General features: G+C 39.9%; 1 protein-coding gene across 1 annotated transcript in view; it reads left to right on the forward strand.

Moving 5' to 3' along the window:
- The window catches only part of Enthd1 (ENTH domain containing 1), a 107,965-nt gene that overhangs the window by 4,863 nt on the left and 82,991 nt on the right, over positions 1–20,111 (forward strand). Inside the window, exon 2 of the mRNA XM_048355066.1 lies at positions 10,533–11,031. Coding sequence (XP_048211023.1) covers positions 10,683–11,031 — 349 coding nt within the window. The 5' untranslated portion in view covers positions 10,533–10,682. The remainder of the gene's footprint in view (positions 1–10,532; positions 11,032–20,111) is intronic.

Consider the following 20,111-nt stretch of genomic DNA (forward strand, 5'->3'; position numbering starts at 1 on the left):
TACAAGTTTTATCTAATTTTCTTAAAAACAGGTTATATCTGAACAGGATATCTACTATTTCCACATAAAGATAGATTTCAAGGATAACAACATGTTACTATTTTTAAGACAAAACATCTTAGCTGGATACCAGTGGTTCATGCCTGTGGTTCTACCTACGCAGCAGGCTGAGACCTGGAGGATGAAGGGTTGAAGATAGCCTGGACAGAAAAGTCTATACAATATTCCATTTCCAATTAGTGAGTAAAATGCCAGACAGGAAGCATGGCTCAAATGGTAAAGTGTTATCCTTGAACAAAAAAGCTAAGTGAAAGCTTGAGGCCCTGAGTTCAAGCCCTAGTACTGACACACACAAAAAAAAATAACAACAAAAAAATCCAGTAATAGCTTAACATTTGGCCTCGGAGTCGTTTGGCCTTTGTGACTTTCTTGGACTTTCAGGACTTTCCTGCATCGCATTACACTGACTACCTCCATTGCCAAGTTTCCTGATTAGGAAACAATATCCACATCAGTGGTTTGATGTAACTAAACAGTGAATGCTTCAGCTGCCATAGCCAGGGAGTGGGAAGGAAGGGAAAATATTTAAGGATGTTATAGAGAATATGTCAGGACATTTACAACTTGTGATCTACTATAGAAAACCTTCCCCCCCCCCCCCCGACCCAAGGACCAGATTATAAACTCTTTCCAAGTAAGGGCAGAGGGCCAAACAAAAGAATCAAAGAGCATTTATTTTAACTATGAGTGCTGGAAGGCAGACCTGGTACACTGTACACAGGGAGGAAAGCAGGCCACTTTGGTGGCGTATTTCATAACAGCTGTGTCATAGAACAAACACAAAGGCAGGGCCTAAGAATAAAGACCCTACTGTGAGAGTGGCAGTCCTCACCATCAGGAGACATTCTGAAAACCAGCAGTTGTGGGGGGCCTCCACAACATGTGGAATCTCACTTACCCACAAGGCAGACCATTTCTTTTTAAAGCATACTTGTCTAAACAGATTTCTAGCAATTCCTCCTTGAAGGGTCATGGCAAAGAACAGAATTTTTGTACATAATTATGCTTAATTTAACTTTCTAGTAAACTGTGTACTGTGGATTCAATATTGAGAATTCAGATATTTCCTTTTCCTTCATTCCTATGAATTCAGATATTCCCTTTTTGTTCGCTCAATAAGTAAAGTTGAAACATCTTCTCTGGGTTAGGCCTTCTCTCAGGACAGGCTGGGAATATACCAGTGAGGGTAACATTCACTCCCTGCTACATCTCCATAGATGGATGTACAGCCCTTGAGAAAAAGTACAACAGGGAAGAGTCATAGGAAATGTAGCTTGAGGAAGGTGAGAGAGGGCAAAACACCAGGGTATTTCTAGCCATGGCAAGGGTTTTACCCTGAGATGGTAGCCAAAGGAAGATTTTGAACTCATGAGTGATAAGATCTAACATAGCATTTAAGTCTTACAAGGCTTGCTCTGACTGTTGAAACTAGATTATACAAGAAGAAAAGAAGCAAAGATAATAGGAAACTACTGTACTATTTCACATGAGAGGATAGTGGTTTAGAACTGGGAAATGGAGATGATGGGAAGTGGTTAGAATCAATATAGAGGCTGATGAATATGTCTGGCACAAGTGGAAGAACACTTAACTAGCAAGCACAAGGGACTCATTGTTTAATCACTTCAAACCCCAACACCACTATAACAGCAACAAAAAATCTAAAATAAAAAACTCCAACTGGTCGTTCAAGGTCTGAGAAACTAGAAGGAAGGATATGACATTTATGGAGACAGGAAAGATTATGAAAGAGCATGTCTGGAAGACAAAATCAAGTTTTTTGCTATATTCAATTTAAATGTTTGTGAGACATACCAATGGGGAGGTCAAAAGAAACAATATGAGTTTAGAAGTCAAGAGAGATTAGGACTGATGATAAAGAGATTGACAGCTATAAGAACTGTATAACTCTACCTGGGAGATGAATACAGAGAGGGAAGATAAGCATTTGGAGACAACTCCAAAGCTGACAGACTGGAAAATAAGAAGAAATGAGCTAAGGTACTGAGAATGAGTGATGTCTGGGATATGAAATGAGACCAATTTTGTTCATTTTGTACAACTGAGTTCAGGAAAATCAAAGAAAAGCAACCAACAAAGTTGGTGAATTGTCATCATATTGCAACTCAACTGTGCCCCTAGAGCAGATAAAGAAAGGCCTCTTATCAAAGTTCACTTCAACAGGTTAATTCCATGAGAATAATAACACCAACTTTTGATGAGCTTCACCTGAGTGCCACACTGGCCTCTCCAACCTCTGCTGCAGCTTTGATCTATCTCCTTTCCATCTGTCTTTTTTCAGTTACCTTTTATATGCTGATTATGCTCAAGTCTGTGAACCAAGCCCAAACTGTTTCCTTTGTCCTAGCTCTCTTTAGTCTCCTGGGCCAGCCACCAACCCCAGGCTCCTCCTATTCAAAATGTCCCCAAAACAGAATTCATCATCTTTTCAGCCAAACCTGCGCACGTGTGTGTGTGTGTGTGTGTGTGTGTGTGTGTGTGTGTCTTTTTTCCAATATTTACATACATACCTAGGATAAAATTTAACTTCTAAATTGGGCACAAAAAAGAGACTAACAATAACTAAGAGTAATTACAGCAAGATTCTATAGTAACTATAATGTAGATGTGGTCTCTCAAAATATTTTATTGTGCTATGCCCAGCTTTTTCTTTTTGTGATGATGTAAGATGACACGATACCTCCATGGGGAAATGAAGGGAGGCGAATGGCCTGGAGACTGGGACGTGGTTTAGGCTTCTACAAAGGGTTATGTTCACAAGTATTTCAATAATTCAACTATTGATCTGATATCCAAGATGCTGTGAAGTGACTGATACCGTGCGTATTCTCTTGCAAAGGGGTGTTTCACATCCAAAGAGGAATAGAACAGGGCATGAGGAAAGAATTTTATCATGCCATTTAGAATGGCATAACATTTATGAATTGCTCATTTCTGGAATTTTCCACTTACTATTTTTGCTCTGCAGGTGACTGACAGTAACTGAAATGGATAAATTTGCAACTGTGAATAAATGGGAACTTCGGTATTTCTCTTTTGGTTCGAAGCTTCACAACTTATTGCCAGAATTACTGCAATGTTCTGTTCTTCCAATTTCCTCTCTTCTACTTAAAATATATTTTTGACCACGTGCAGGTAGTAATATATTCTAAAAGAAAAACATTAGATTTCTGTCTTCACAATATAACTGCTGTACCTGTTATTGAGAATATCTATGGATCTTGAAATTAAGGGCCAAAGATTGGTCCTCAGAGTGGGGGGAAGAGCATCGAGTTGGACACAAGAGATTTGAGTTTAGGTCAATAATTTTCTCATTGACTATTCTGATCAATTCTTATAACCATCTCATTTTATAAACTCAGTTCAAACCCACCTCTTCCAGAAAGCCATTTCTGATTGTACACTCTGTGCCTGCTTTTCTAGTGTCAACTTATTTACACTTCTTGGTTACTTCTGGTTTCCACGATTAGATTCTTGGCTTAGTATAGTGCCTAGCACATAGCATGTATCCAACAAATACAGAATCTATGCTTATTTCTCTAATTCATTTTCACATGTGAAATAGGATTTGATGTCTACTCAGCATTCCTTTGAAACTTATATGATGTATGGTAAAAATCTTCATAAAGATTTAGTAAAGAATACTTCATACTGAATGTATAAAATGCTTATCTGTCTCCTACTACTTTATTAAATAAAATCCAAATATCTTAGCATGGCATTCATGGCCCTACCAATCTGTTTGCTAGGCCACTCTTTCAATTTGCCTCTTCTTACTACTACCCTATTACTCTATTAGCCAATAGAATAATATTTCAAACACTCCCAAATTCTTTCATACCTATCATTTTATATTGTACTTACCTAGCTACATGTCAGTATTAATAATGTTGGTTTTATCAAAACTATAACCCGAAGCAGAAGCATTTTCCTATCCAGAAGTCTTTTCCCCTACCATTAATATTCCACTCCGTCACCAACATGTTTTAAGACTTGGACTTGATTATATTTTCAACGTCTGCTGGATAAAAATCAGCTGATAACGCGGGGAAAGTTCTTTCCCATCTGGCTTTCCTCTTTCACTTCATCTCCCTCCACTGTTCCACTAATAGCTTTTGGGACCGCCATAGTCACTGCAGCACTTCAAGTTTTACCAAAATGACAGGCTCTCGCAGCTTTTACGTATGCCCTTACACATGATGTGGCCTTTGCCTCTAATGTCGTCCTCTACGTCGTCTAGCCAGTGAACTCCCTGTCATCCTTTAAGATTCAACTCAGATGTAAACGGTTTTGCAAAACCTGCCCTAAAACGCACAGTTAGATGCTCCTTCCTCCCTTATTAGGCCATACTTACCTTGTTGCCCGTCACCTCCACTGGCCTAGAAACCCATCCAGGGCCTCCAGTGATCTCTGGGTCTCTCCGGCCTGGCACAAAGCGGGTGGCTCATTGAAGATCCAGTTAGCCGTATCAGAGACTGTCGTCGGTCTCTCCAGGTATTCTGTCCCTGCCCGTCGCAGATGCAATGCTCTCCATCTTTTGGCTGTTGAATTCTTGGTCCTTGGAGGTGACAAGCAGGGCTCACCAGAGGGGCTTTTTGTTGTTGTTGTTGTTTTGTCTTACTGGTGCTGGGCCTTGAACTCAGGGCCTGGGTGCTGTCCCTGCGCCTCTTTGTGCTCAAGGCGGGCGCTCTGCCACTGGAGCCCCAGCGCAGCGCCCGCCTTTTCTGAGTGGTTTATTGGAGGGAAGCGTCTCACAGGGACTTGTCTGCCCCATCTGGCTTCGAACCGTGATCCTCAGAGCTCGGCCTCCTGAGTAGCCGGGATGACAGGCGTGAGCCACCGGCGCCAGGCTCGGGTTTATTATTATTTATTTTGTTTACTTTCGGTCGGTTAAATTACACTCGTAGCACAAACTGTAAAATAAACCTAAAACAAAGACACAGGAAGCGCTTGCCTTTCTTCCGCTTGCTACCTTCCAGCGGGCGCCATCTTGACTCCCTCGGGAGAGGCCGGCGCCCGGGAGCCGGAAGTGGGGAAGCGGAAGTGGGGAGTAGAGGCGGGGCCAGCGGGGCGGAAGTGGGGGCCGGCGTGGGCGCGTGGGCCTGGTGGCGCCCGAGGAGCCTGCGGCGACTGAGGGTTTGAGTGGAGCGGCAAGAAGCCCAGCCGGCGGCGGCGGCGGCACTTCCCTCCCAGGTAATGGCGGCGGGCGCGGGTGCGGGAGCGTGGCGGGTCGCCGCTGCCGCCCCGCCGCTGCCTGCCAGCCCGGCCCTGCCCGTCTGAGTGCGGGGCAGGCGGAGGACGGGAGCGCCGAGAGGCCTCGCCCGCGTGGCCACGCTCCCCTCCCCCTTCTAGAAGTTTCCTCACGGCCGCACCTGCATGGCGCCCTCCCCTCCCCTCCAGTCCTTCTAGAAGCTTCCTCACAGCTCCTTATGAGGCCGCACCTGCATGGCAAGCCCCCTCCCGTTCAGTCCTTCTAGAAGCTTCCTCACTGCTCCTTGTGAGGCCCCACCTGCATGGCACCCCCCCTCCCCTCCAGTCCTTCTAGAAGCTTCCTCACAGCTCCTTGTGAGGCCACACCTGCATGGCGCCACCCCCCCTCTAGTCCTTCTAGAAGCTTCCTCACGACTCCTTGTGAGGCAGTACCTGCATGGCAAGCCCCCTCCCCTCCAGTCCTTCTAGAAGCTTCCTCACAGCTTCTGGTGAGGCTGCACCTGCATGGTGCCCCTCCCTCCCCTCCAGTCCTTCTAGAAGCTTCCTGAGGGCTCCTTGTGAGGCTGCACCTGCATGGTGCCCTCCCCCTCCAGTCCTTCTAGAAGCTTTGTCATGGCCCTCTCAGAGGCCTCATCTGCCTGGCACGCCTTCTTCCCTCCTTCTAGAAGCCTCATCACGGTCCGGCTCTTGCTCTGCTGTCATGGGACCGTTTTGTCTGTGTGACCCAGCATCTGGCACAGGCTTGGTACATAGCGGCCAATCTGAAGGTTGGGGAAAAAAAAAAAGCGCGAGATTGTTGAAAGACTGTGTACAAAAAGTTGGTTGGCTTCTTTTTTCTTTCTTTTCCTTTTTAATTACAATAATTAACGGCCTCCTATATTGGAGGCTGAGATTTGAGGATTGTAGTTTGGAGCCAGCCCAGGCAGGAAAGTTCGTGAAACTCTTTATGTCCAATTAATCACCAAAAAGCTAAAAGTTAAGGGACAGCACCAGGCCCTGAGTTCAAGCCCCAGGACTGGGGTAAGTAAATAACAGAGCATTTGAAAGACCAGATATGGAGCATTTTTCCCACGGGAGCAGGGATTGTGTCTTGTGCGTCCACTTCTTTCATAGGATGGAGGTGCCACATAATAAGCTTTATTAAAATGTTAGTTGAACAAACTAATGAACACACAAATGAGATTCAAAAATAATAATTGACTCGCAGTATTCTTTCCATCAAAGCAGTAAAGCCCCCTAAAGTTACATAGTATTGTCTGTAATTGTTCTCCCTTAACAATCTCAACCAGAGCTTATTTCTATCTCAAACTCAAGTCCAAGGCAGAACCTATACAAACAAGAGCTGATTTCTCCACATCACAGTACTTAAGTGCATCTTTCTTGAGATGCCTGTGAACATAAAGTCTCCTTAGGTGCCATCGTCACTATTATTATCATAAGTCGTTGCATTGTCCATCTAGCTATTAAGCCCCATATTCTCAATTCTAGTATCTGAAAAACTCTGAAAACTAATTTTTCTTTCTAATTCAGCAGTAAAATCTGAACTGAGGTCATTTACAGTCTTTATTTCAACTACTTAACATGTTTTTGTTACAGATAGGTGGATGGGTTTCATTCCTATCCACACATCAGCAACTCCACTTCTTACTATAGGTGGATTCATATATGGAATAGCATGGTAGTACCTTTCAGGAAAAAAAAGAATAAAAGAATCCCACAATTCAATCTCAAAAGAGTTGTATAAGAAATTTGTGGGCTAGTTTGTCACCTGACAAATGTTTTCTTGTTATGATTCACATAAAGTGAGGTAAGAAGGAAATAGCATTGTGAAATTGACCAGAATTGAAAAGGAAAGAAAACTAAGAGACCTCTTCTACCTCCTAATTGTTTGCTTTAAAATTATTCAAGGGAGAAAATTCCTTAACCAAACACTGAAGTTTTTTGAATGTAGATACCCTGTTTTACATTTCTCCACAAAGCTGTATAAATAGTAGGTTCTCAAGAAATATTTGTTGATGGATTTGAAAATAATAGCTCAAATTCTATAAATTTACTTCACGTGAAGAGCTAGATCTTATTTTTAATGCCATGCTTATTATTCAAAGCTGTATAATCATCACATGTCTATTCCAAAGCAGAATAATTCAGTAATTTGGTCATTCATTCATTCATCACTATTTTCTGAGTGCCTGCTATTGCTAGGTACTGACTAGACATGAGATTACAGTATTAAGTAAAACAGTCAAGGTCTCTGTCCTCAAAGAGTTTCTAGCCTAATGGTAAAGAAAGGCAACAAACAACAAATAGGAGATTAGAGATCATTCCACCTGTCATGAAGGAACTGAACCCAGTGCTGATGGAGTGTGATGAAGTGACCTGAGTAGTGAGGCAGTGAAGACTTCTCAGAAGAGATGACAGATTTATGACCTGAAATAACTTCCTTCCTCTGTTTGTCATATTATAGTACTGTGGGTAGACAATTGAAATTCAAGTGTGGAAATTTACCTCCTTCCCACTGATTTTGTCTCAGATATTTTTTCACTATGTAGTTACATTATGCTTAATGTCAGGGACATATTCTGAGAATTATACCATTAGATGATTTTGTCATTGTACATACTGTAACATTGTCATTCAAATATAGTGTACTTACACCAATTAAGATGGCTATGATGTCACTAGGTTATATAATCCTGTGGGATCACTGTCATATGGTGTTTATCTTTGACTGAAACGTCATTATACATTATATAGTACATGACCATAATTACAATCTCAAGGTTATTTGATAATATGAATAAACAGAATTTGTCTTTAGGTGTCTAAAATAGTAACAGACATAATTTATGAATAACATCAATTAATTGAGCCTTTTGTTAGTCCCAAAGACTCTGTATTTCAGATTAATGGTGGTTTAAATATTGTATATTCATATTACAAAGTAAAGTTCATGTTATTATACATGAGTAAGCAATACTAATTTACCTATCCATTTACTTTGCTTTATTTAATAGTTGAGTGTATTTAATTTTGGTTTGGTGTTCAGCACATCAATTTTAAGCTATTTTGGATTAGAAGACTTTATTTTTTTAATTTTAATTTTTTTGGTCAGTTGTGGGCTTGAACTCGGGGCCTGAGTACTGTCTCTGAGCTTTTTCACTCAAGGCTAGTGCTCTACCACTGGTGAGCCATAGCACCACTTCCTATTTTACTAGTTTTCTGGGGCAGAACATGTGTTTTAAGAAAACACTTCAGAAATTTAAGAATGCAAGCTAGAGAACATATGGAAGCCTAAAAATTAAGATCCTTCATATAGATATCTCTTCTTTATCTTTTTTTTTTTTTTTTGCCAGTCCTGGAACTTGGCCTGAGCACTGCCCCTGGCTTTTTTTTTTCTTCTCATGGCTAGCACTCTACCTCTTGAGCCATGGTGCCACTTCTGGCTTTTTCTTTTTATGTAGTGCTGAGGAATTGAACCCAGGGCTTTGTGCATGCTAGGCAAGTACTCTACCACTACGTTAACAACTGTTGTTCACTTTCAGCAAGTTGTAATTCTAACAGATTTTTTTTTTTTTAGAAAAATAGACTTGTGAAGAAACAGATCAATATTTGTTGCTCTAAGCCAATGTCATGGCACATCTCTGCATTGAGTGATTTTAGTAGAGGAGAAAAATGGACAGTAGAATGGAAATTTTAAATAGATCATTGAAACATTATAAATCAGGTTTTTACTGCAAGAGTCAGATTCAAATGTCTGTATTGGAAGTACAAACAAGAAAATCAGGAAGTTGTAGAAACACACTTCTGCTTCCTATGGCTGATATTGTCTTTGAGAAGTGTGTGTGTGTGTGTATGTGTGTGTGTACACATATGCATAGTCCTGGGGCTTGAACTCAGGGCCTGGGAGCTGTTCCTAAGCTTTTGTTCTTAAGGCTAGTACTCTACTACTTGAACCACACCTTCACTTCCAGCTTTTTGGTGCTTAATATAAGAGTCTTACATATTTTCTGGTGTGAGCCACCGGTGTCCAGCTCTGAGAAATCTTAAATGAATACCATATTCTGTATTGTTTATCTGAAAGTGTACTGTATTTTAATCTAAAGGTTAATTATCTCTTATTTTTTAAAAAAGTGAGATTTTATTTAGAATGTATCTGAAAATTCATGTCTTCTTTCAATACACAAATTAATCAGGCCTGAACAAGTAGCTAGGAAGACAAATAACTGAAAATAACAAACATTCGTTATGAATGTTATTTTTTCCTTTATATGTGTGCAGTTTCTCAAGTAAAAATCTGATTATAGTTCATCTTGGCTTCATTGGGTCTGGATGCTCGTCAGGGCTTGAAATCAATTTGGCATGCTGCCTTGGTAGCTATCAGTGGTGAATCACTAGAGAAATTGCAAACTAACTGACTCACCTTAATGCAAAGTAATGAAAAAGAGGAAAGGGAATGGTTTCATATAAATTACAAATTGATAATTGTCATTTTTAATTTTGGGGTTGTATGCCTTTTCTATCAACTTAAATAGGCTTCTACTTCCATGTATTTATATCGAAGTCTGTAAAAATACTGAGCATTACATCTTTCAGGGAAATCTTTACATTATTGAATCTTACTTTGACACTGTTTAATCCTAAATCCACATTTCTTTTGTGAAATGTGAGTAAAGAAAGAAATTTAACCTTTCCCTCTAGTTTACTAGCTTTATCTGGAATGATACTGGTTTTAGAGTACTATGAATTAGCTATGGAGCCCAATGAAATTGAAATATTTAAGTAGTTGATCTTCTAGAAACCATCTTATTTAGATTTGATTGTAGTAACTTGTAGTTTAAAAAGGAATATATCATAAGGTCACTCAGAGATCCCAAGACTCGATTTTCACTACTTTTAATTACTTTTGGAACACAATAGTCTTTATTAGTGCAAGTCAAATTCTCTTTTAAATACTGACTTTTCTACTATCTGTGTAATGTTTTATTATTTATTTCTGGTCAAAGAGGCTGGACAATATTTTCTGCTGGAGTTTAGAGGACTAGCAAGATCTAGTTATCTAGATCATATAGGCCACTCTCTTATGAGAGATTTTCCTGTACCCATCCTCATTTATATGATACACTCCAATGTAAGTCAAGGATTGATTTAGAAAGTAAATCTAGGTTTTTCATACTGACTTGGTCTTCTATAGATTTTAAGAAAAATATTTAACTCACTTTTTTTTTTTACTTTCCTTGCAGGAAATCAATATCTTCTCAACATGGAGATTAATCATTTGTATGTGGGAAGAAACAGTAATGAGGGCCAGTGACTTGTCAAAAGTTCTATAAACCAATCATTCCTATTCCATTGCTCTTATCCTGCATCTCACCTTCAAATTTGGCCTACTTATGGCATTCAGGAGGCAAGTGAAAAACTTTGTGAGAAATTACTCAGATGCTGAAATAAAAGTCAGAGAAGCGACTTCTAATGACCCATGGGGGCCCTCTAGTTCTCTGATGTTAGCTATCAGTGACTTGACTTTCAACATGACTTCACTCTCAGAGATCATGGATATGCTGTGGCAGAGACTCAGTGACCATGGAAAGAACTGGCGCCATGTGTATAAATCTCTTACCCTATTGGATTATCTCATCAAGAATGGATCAAAGAAAGTTATTCAGCATTGCAGAGAGGGCTTCTGTAATCTTCAAGTGTTAAAAGATTTTCAACACATAGATGAAGCTGGAAAAGACCAAGGTAACAGTTAACGAAGTTTGTATAGTGTGTCAGTGAGGATTAGGAGGTCAGGGTGGTTCAATTAAAGCAGGGATCTGGGGGGAAAGTTGCTGGTAAACGAACCAGCTACCTTACCTTTCCTCTGGGATAGTTATGATTCAAGTTTAATACTCTGTGTTTACTCTTAAGTCATATTGGAGAACAATATGATTGGTCTTTGTTGTTTTTGTAGTATGGAGAATTGAATCCAGAACCTTGTACTCTTGGGTTTTTTTTTTTTTTTAATGATTTGTTTGTTTCTTACTGGGGATTGCACCAAGAGCCTCATGCTTGGCAAGCACTCTGCTATTGACCCATTTTAGATTATTTTTCAGATGAGGTCTTGTGCTTTTTTTTTTTTTTGGCCAGTCCTGGGCTTGGACTCAGGGCCTGAGCACTGTCCCTGGCTTCTTTTTGCTCAAGGCTAGCACTCTGCCCCTTGAGCCACAGCGCCACTTCTGGCCGTTTTCTATATATGTGGTGCTGGGGAATCGAACCCAGGGCTTCATGTATATGAGGCAAGCACTCTTGCCACGAGGCCATATTCCCAGCCCTCTTGTGCTTTATTTATTTATTTATTTATTTTTGTTTTTTGGTCAGTCGTGGGCCTTGGACTCAGGGCCTGAGCACTGTCCCTGGCTTCTTCCCGCTCAAGGCTAGCACTCTGCCACTTGAGCCACAGCGCCGCTTCTGGCCATTTTCTGTATATGTGGTGCTGGGGAATCGAACCTAGGGCCTCGTGTATCCGAGGCAGGCACTCTTGCCACTAGGCTATATCCCCAGCCCCACTTGTGCTTTTTTTAAAAGGCAATTTTGTCATTTAGTTATATTATACAAAAGGATTTCATAATGGTATTTGTATAATGCATATAATTTACTTTGATCAAATTTACAAATTCTATCCATCCATACTTTTCTTCCTTGGTCTTTCACTTAACATCCAGACCAATCTCTGTTTATCTTTCCTGAGTAGCTGGGACCAAAGGCATTTGCCACTATATCCTTGCTTGTTTTGTTTTTTTTTTGTTTTTTTTTGGTGGTGGTGGTGGTGGCCAGTTCTGGGGCTTGAACTCCAGACAGGGCCCAGAGTCTGGGCACTGTCCCTGAGCTTTTTTTGCACAAAGCTACCCTATCACTTGAGCCACAGTTCCACTTCTGGCCTTTTGGTGGTTAATTGGAGATAAGTCTCACAGACTTTCCCTGCCAGGCTGGCTTTGAACCACAATCCTCAGATCTCAGACTCTGGTGACTAGCTAGGATTACAAGTGTGAGCCACAGATCTTGGCTTTCTTGCTTGTTTTTGAGATGGTTTAACTAACTTTTTGCCTGGGTTGACCTCAAACCATAATCTTTTTTTCTCCACTTTCCAAATAGTTGGATTGCCAGGAATGTGCCCCCATGCCCAGCCCCTTTTTTTTTTTTTTTTTTTTTTGGCCAGTCCTGGGCCTTGGACTCAGGGCCTGAGCACTGTCCCTGGCTCCTTCCCGCTCAAGGCTAGCATTCTGCCACTTGAGCCACAGCGCCACTTCTGGCCGTTTTCTGTATATGTGGTGCTGGGGAATCGAACCTAGGGCCTCATGTATCCGAGGCAGGCACTCTTGCCACTAGGCTATATCCCCAGCCCCCAGCCCTTTATTTTTGAGATTAGCTTTTTCTAGTTTTGGCTGAGCTGACTTTAAATTTGTAATTCTCCTGCCTCAGTCTCCTGAGTATTTGTGATTACTGGCATGTACCATTACACCTGGCTAATACATTTATTTTCAAAAGTTGAGTGTTGGTGGTTCACACTTGTAATTGTAACAAGTTGGAGGCTGAGATCTGAAGATCTTGGTTTGAAGCCAGCCTGGGTAGGAAAGTCAGTGAGACACTTAACTTTTGTCAGCCACCAAAATAATGGTGGAGGCATGCTTCAAATGGTAGAGTGCCAGCTGTGAGCAAGAAAGATAAATGAGAGCACAAACAAGGTCCTGAGTTCAAGCCCTGATACCAGCACACACACACACACACACGATGTTTAACACACGTACGTTCCTATAAAATCACACCCTAAAGAAAATGAATAAAGTGAATAAATAGGTGGCACGACAACTTAGCATAATGTCTCTGTAGTTCATAATTGTAGTAGGTTGGAATTTTAGTCATAAATAAAGATCCCAAAGACTCTGGAACCATCAAAGACAAGCTAGCTAGAAATAGTTACATGAATATAGAAATTTAGGTCATAAAATTACTCTGTCAAAGGTAGAAGAGATGGTGAAGTAGAAAAAAGATGTAGAATAATTCAATGCTCAAGAGTCTGCTGTAGCAAAAGAATCAGCACTTTCCATCTAATGCAGAATTATAATTTGTGTTTAAAGTCAATAGTTACATGAATCATGAGAAGAGTATAAAATTTAGTGCAATCTTGTTGAGTGCATTTAAAAAATAGATCTTTTGTAAGGGAGGTTTAGGTTTACAGAAAAATTATACAAAAAGTACAGAATATCCACAAACCCTTCCCAACCCACACATGGTTTCTCCTATTACTGGCATTGGTCAGTGGTACATTTGTTACAACTGATGAGCCAATATTGATACTGTTGACTAAAGTTCATATTTTACATTAGAAATTCATTCTTAGAGTAATATAGTTGTATGGCTTTTGAAAAGTGCTTCCTGTGTCTACTGTCCAGTATTACACAGAACAGTTTTACTGCCTTAAGCTTATCCCATAATCAACCTGTTCATCTTTTATTCCCGCTCACCCTTGGAAACACTTAGTCTCTAAAGTTTTGCCTTTTCCAGGTGCCAAGTTCTTTCAGTTGGCAACATTCTCTTAAGATTCCTTCATGTCTTTTCATAGCTTAAGAGCTCATTGTTTTTTTCCTTCTTTTTCATAGAACAGCTCCACTGAAATAGTCCCCATGCATACAAATTACCCATTTAAGATGCATGATTACATAGGTTTTAGTATATTACATTACTTTAATATTGTATTAAAATGTGTACGCATCTATGTATAAGTATGTAACATTTGTCTTTTTTAGTATGCAACACAGTGACATTAATTACATTCACGATGTTGTGCAATATCACCAGTATTTCTAAAACTTTTTAAAAATCAGCCTAAACAGAAACACTGTGACTATTAAGTAGTATCTCCTCGTTCCCAAGTCACCAAACCCCTAATATACTTTTTCTTTCTATAAATTTATCCATTCCAGGTACTTTATATAGGTGCATCATATAATCTTTTTCTTTTGCATCTGAATTATTTCACTTGTTATAATGTCCTCCATGTTGTAGCTAGTACCAGAACTTAAACCAAAATTTGTTTTATGGTCAAAAAGCAAAACACTAGCACAAGTCTTTTTAATGGCATATAGTGCTAGCCTTGAGCAAAAAGAAGCCAGGGACAGTGCTCAGGCCCTGAGTCCAAGCCCCAGGACTGACCAAAAAAAAAAAAGAATGCTCATGATTTTATGGAGAGGCCAGTCCCTGATGTAAACAACTTCTGAGCTCCTTTGGGAGGTAAAATAGGAAAGAGTGTAACTATGCAGCATATATATACACAAACCTGTTCCTGTATTATACCTTTATATATACAGACATAAAACATATGGATATGTTTAAATCCTTTTTATAAAGGACTTTCAGATTCCCTAACAGTTGAGCATAGGACCAAAATATAAGCTTGAATATGTAACTCTAGACTTCATGAGTACTCTTGATGATTTATTAGTACCGAGAGAGCAGGAAAAATGCAAATTAGAACTGATATATCAACAAAGGTATATTACATTATCGGTTATAGAAGTTCTATTAGCTCTTGATTGATAACATTGATACCCACTCATTAAATTAATACATATTAATATAATTTCATTGGGGGACATATTGTATTAATTATATCAGTCTGCTTATTTTCCAGTGAATGCTGTATACTGGTAGCTCTTGGCATAATTTATATTTAAATGTGCCTTTATTGAGGATAGACATGCCAAAAAAAAGTGTTACTCATGGGGGCAGGGTGTATAGTCAAAACGGGTTAGAAACCACTTTCTAGCTTCAGTTTATCTTTCTACTCTGATGTCTGTCATTCTTCAATGTAATACATTATATCCACAAACCTTCCTAATAAATGTATCATTTGCTTGTACTCTCAAGGTTTCTTTTCCCTGGAATGTTCTTTCCTTGCTATTTGTTGAACTCTGACTTAGTCTTCACATGCTATCAGAGATCCTACCTTGGCATTTCCAACTCTTTCTCTCACTGGACAGAACTAATGGCTGCAACATTTTATTTTTAAGATCAGTGTGGCACTTTTTATAGTATATTTTATTTTATTTATTACATAAATTAGATATATCTCTTTAACTAGATTCTGCAGGAAGGTGAAGTATGTTTATCTTTTCACCATCAGACCTTGGCAATAAGATAATAGATAATAAGTAACTTTTGCCAGGCACTGGTGGCTCACACCTGTAATCCTAGCTACTCAGGCAGCTGAGATCTGAGATATGTGGCTCAAGTGGTAGAGCATTAGCCTTGAGCACAAAGAGGCTTAGGGACAGCACCCAGGCCCTATGTTCAAGCCCCCAGGACAAACAAACAAAAAAACCCTTTCCATCAAAAGTCATAGAAGAGAGACCCAAAGAAAGGAATATGATTACTGAAAAGTTGCTGGATAAAAATGACTTAAGAACCAGGCACTGGTGGCTCACACCTATAATCCTAGCTACTCAGGAGGATAAGATCTGAGGATCATAGTTGGAAGCCAGTCTGAGCAACAGACTCTTATCTCCAATTAACCATTTTAAAACTGGAAGTGGTACTGTGGCTCAAGTGGTAGAGTGCTAGCCTTGAGCACAAAGAGGCTTAGGGACAGAGCCCAGGCCCCGAGTTCAAGTTCCACAACCACCCCCCCCCAAAAAAAAACCCAAAAAACCCAAAACCCAACTTTTGTCAGAAGCCAGGTGCCAGTGGCTCACGCTTGTCATCCTAGCTACTCAAGAAGCTGACATCTGAGGATCGCGGTTCAAAGCCAGCCAACCTGGGCAGAAAAGCTCTTATCTCCAACTAATCATCAAAAAAAAACTGGAAGTGGAGCCTTGAGCCTTGGCTCAAGTGATAGAGCACTAGCCTTGACTGAAGTGCCAGACTTTGAAGTCAGGCCCCACTTTACCACGTGAACCCCATTTTACCACGTGAGCCCCATTTTAGAATCGAACCCTGAGCCAATCAGATTTGTACCTGTGTCCTAATCTTGCTTGCTTGAACAGCTGATTGTTGTAACCTTGTTCTTTGCCTTTATAAGCCCTGTGTAATCACAGCTCGGGGCTCCCTCCTAACCTCCGCTGTGTCGGTGGGACGAGGGCCGAGTTGCAGCTCGCTTAAATAAAGCCTTGCCTGGCTTTTGCATTTCGGAATGTCTTGTTGTGCCAAGTCGCAAGACCACCCCCAAGAAGACCACCGAGATTCAGACACTCTGAAATGCAAAAGCAAGGCAAGGCTTTATTTAACGAGCTGCCAACTCGGGCCTCGTCCTACCCACCGACACAGCGGAGGTTAGGAGGAAGCCCCGAGCTGTGATTACACAGGGCTTATAAAGGCAAAGAACAAGGTTACAACAATCAGGTGTGCAAGCAAGATTAGGACACAGGTACAAATCTGATTGGCTCAGGGTTTAATTCTAAAATGGGGTTCACGTGTGGCACTTCAGTCTGAGTCTCGGTGGTCTTCTTGGTGGTGGTTTCGCGACTTGGCACAACATGACCACAAAAGCTCAGGGATAGGACCTAGGCCCTGAGTTCAAGACCCAGGACCTCCCCTCATCAACAACAACAACAACAAAAGGATTTTTGAACTCCTGTCCTGCAAATCTACTGAGAAATTAATGGAATAGAAATTGTAGTAATCTAGGTTATCTGAGTCTGGAGCCTACTCCAGATTCAGGTTGTCATGAGAGATAGAAAAGAACAGAAAAGATCCTATAGAAAAATCTTTTCTGATTTTTAGTGATCCTTGCAATGCTGTTCCCTTTGCCTGAGTGTCACTCTCAGGAAACCTGCATGGCTTCCTTATATCCTTTAGTTCCCCCATCAGAAAGTCCTGTTAGACCTTGTGTGTTGACACATTTACTAAAAGAAGTAATCCCAACTTCCTCTGCACTGATATATTCTAGCCATGTTCTCTGTTTCATTTTTGTCCATAGTTTGTCTCCAATACAGTATGTACTCTCATTCCTTTATTGTTTGTCTCTTTTTAGTATGTCAAGAGGGCAGGGACATTTTGTCTGCTTTGTCCATATTGTATCTCCAGTATCACTAACAATGGGTATTACATGTTCAGTATCTTAGGTGCATGATAGGAGAAAAAGCTACATCTTCAGTCCTTGGTTTTGTAAGACAGTTTTGCTATATTGATTAGGCTGGTCTTGAACTCTCAACCCCTCTGTATCAGCCTCCCAAGTTCTAGAATTACAAGTGTCTGCCAGTACTGGTTGGATAAAAGTTTGATGTGAGGACTCTTTGTCTTTTCTATATAAAATTCTCAACATTTGTCCCTTGAGTATTTTTTCCTATTACTTTAACTTCTTTTGAGACTTATAGGTGCCTTGTAATCTGTCTTTATGGCTTTCAATTATTTTTAATCTTGCTGCTTCCCTGTGCTGCATCTTGGGAGAATTCCTTATACTCTTCGATAACCACCAATTCTCTCTTGAGCTATTTCAATCTGACTCTTGAGTACATTTTTGTTTTGTTTTTAATTCTTTTAAAATATTTTATTTAAATAATTGTACAAAAGCATTGCCATCAACAAAGCAGTTGAGAATAAAATAATCTTGATCAGTGTCACCCTTCATTATTCTCCCCCATCCCTCCCAATCCCACTCCTTCCCTCAGTTTTCGTAATTTTGTATCATACACATTATTGTTTTAAATTCCTAATGACTATAGTTTGCTATCTCAAAATTTTAATTAATCATATACTTCTGGGTTTTGTTTGTTTTTGACAGGACTGGGTTTTACTTACCCTGCTTGCTTGCTTAGCTGGTGCTCTATTACTACTGGCATGCCTTGAGTGTGGCTTTTTGCTGGTTATTTTGGAGATGGAATCTCATGGACTTTCCTGTCTTGGCTGCAGTCTCCAGAGTCTCAGCTTCCTGAGCAGTTAGGATTACAGGTGTGAGCCAGTTGCACCTTGCTCTCTCTGTTCTTAATTCATTTCTGCCCATGTCTCTTTGTTTCATAATTTCATATTCTTTATTGTAGATGAGTCCTGTATTAATTTCTCAATCATTTATTTGAACACTTTTGTTATAGGATTTAAAATATCTTGTAAATATTGATTCTATAGGAGTTCCTATAGAAACATTTATTTAATTTGGAGTGAAGTTAAATTTTAATTATTAATTGGTTACATCTATAACATTCACTTTTTCGATGTAATTTCAGGTTTATTTTGAATAAGAAGTTCCTCCTGAAAGCTACCCATGTTTACCTATTCCTTGGTTTCTTTTGTTCCCTTTATATAGCTATCTTCAAGTATCCAGTACCAATCTTACAAAGATGGCTTGGAGCTCAGTCCTTGAAGGGTGTCATGGATCCAGGGACTGGGCAGATGGCTTAGTGTATGTAGTCCCCTGCCTTAAGGCTATATGAGAGCCCTTTCTACAGCTCAAAATAAGTTATTATCTGTAAAGCAGTTCGCTGCTCTTTTTCCTCCCTATTGTTTTCTTCTAAGCCTTCTCTCATAACCACAAACCCCCTAACGTCAAAGAGTGAGGCCAGCTCTAGATTCCTAACACCTAAAGGGTTGAACTCCTGGCAGCCAGTAAGAGCCCAGAACCCCGTGCCTTTAGCCTTGAATATGTTTTATTCGTTGTGAGTTTTAAAAAACCTTGTTTTTAAGACTGGTGGTGTCTCTTATTTGTGTGTGTTTGGAACAGAGCAGTACTTGAAGCAGGAACTTGTCTGAAAGTTTTTGTTTTATTCTTATGGTGCTGTGGGTAGAAGTTAGGACCCTGTTTGTGCTATGCAAACACTCTGCCACTGAGCCACACTCCTAGACTCTGACTGAAAGTTTTTAAACTTGGAAATAACTTGATCAGATATTTTTAAAACTTCTCTCCTTTTTCCACTCTGTATCTATCTCTAGAGGAATGAAGGATATCTTGGAAGACAGACTAAGTAAATTAACTCAGGATAGCATAGGTGCTAATGATCAGTCAGGGTTTGAACAAAAAAAAGGGGAGAAGAGAGATTAGATTTAATTTTTTTATTTAAATTTTTTTTGTTTATATGGTGCCAAGGAATGCATACTACAAAAGCACTCTACCACTAAGACACATTCCCAGCCTGAGTGATTGGATTTAGAAGATACATAGTGGGGTGAATTGATAGACTTGAGCAACTGAATTGGGAGAAGTATATTCTTGTATTTCTAACTTAGAATGGAGATACAGTTCACTACAAAATGAATACTGGAAGAAGAGTAGATGTTGGTAGGATTGTGAGTCGGTCAGAAATGAGCCAGGAGTATTAAGGTCTTTTTTCTTTTCTTTTTCTTTTTTTTTTTTTTAAATCAGTCATGGGGCTTGAACTCCAGGCCTGGGTGCTATCCCTGAGCTCTTTTGCTCAAGGTTAGTGCTCTACCACTTTGAGCCACAGCTCCTCCACTTCTAGTTTTCTGGAAGATACTGGAGATAAGAGTCTTACAAACTTTCCTGCCCAGGCTGGCTTTGAACCGTGATCCTCAAATCTCAGCATCCTGAGTAGCTAGGATTACAGGCCTGAGCCACTGGCACCTGGCTTAAGATATTTTATAAATATTATTTGAAGGCTAATACATGTTTTTCTAAAGATCTCATATAGGATGTATCTTTCTAGTGATGCATCTCATTGCTCAGGATCGTTGAATTTATCATATTTCCAAATATCTATATGATGTTATAAAATCATATAGACTCTCATCACTTGATAGATATTTTCTCTGTATGTTTGTTCATATCAAAAAAAAATTTTCCGGGCTGGGGATATGGCCTAATGGCAAGAGTGCTTGCCTCGTATATGTGAAGCCCT

The sequence above is a fragment of the Perognathus longimembris genome, chromosome 1, assembly GCF_023159225.1.
Source record: "Perognathus longimembris pacificus isolate PPM17 chromosome 1, ASM2315922v1, whole genome shotgun sequence".
Taxonomy (NCBI): Eukaryota; Metazoa; Chordata; class Mammalia; order Rodentia; family Heteromyidae; genus Perognathus; species Perognathus longimembris.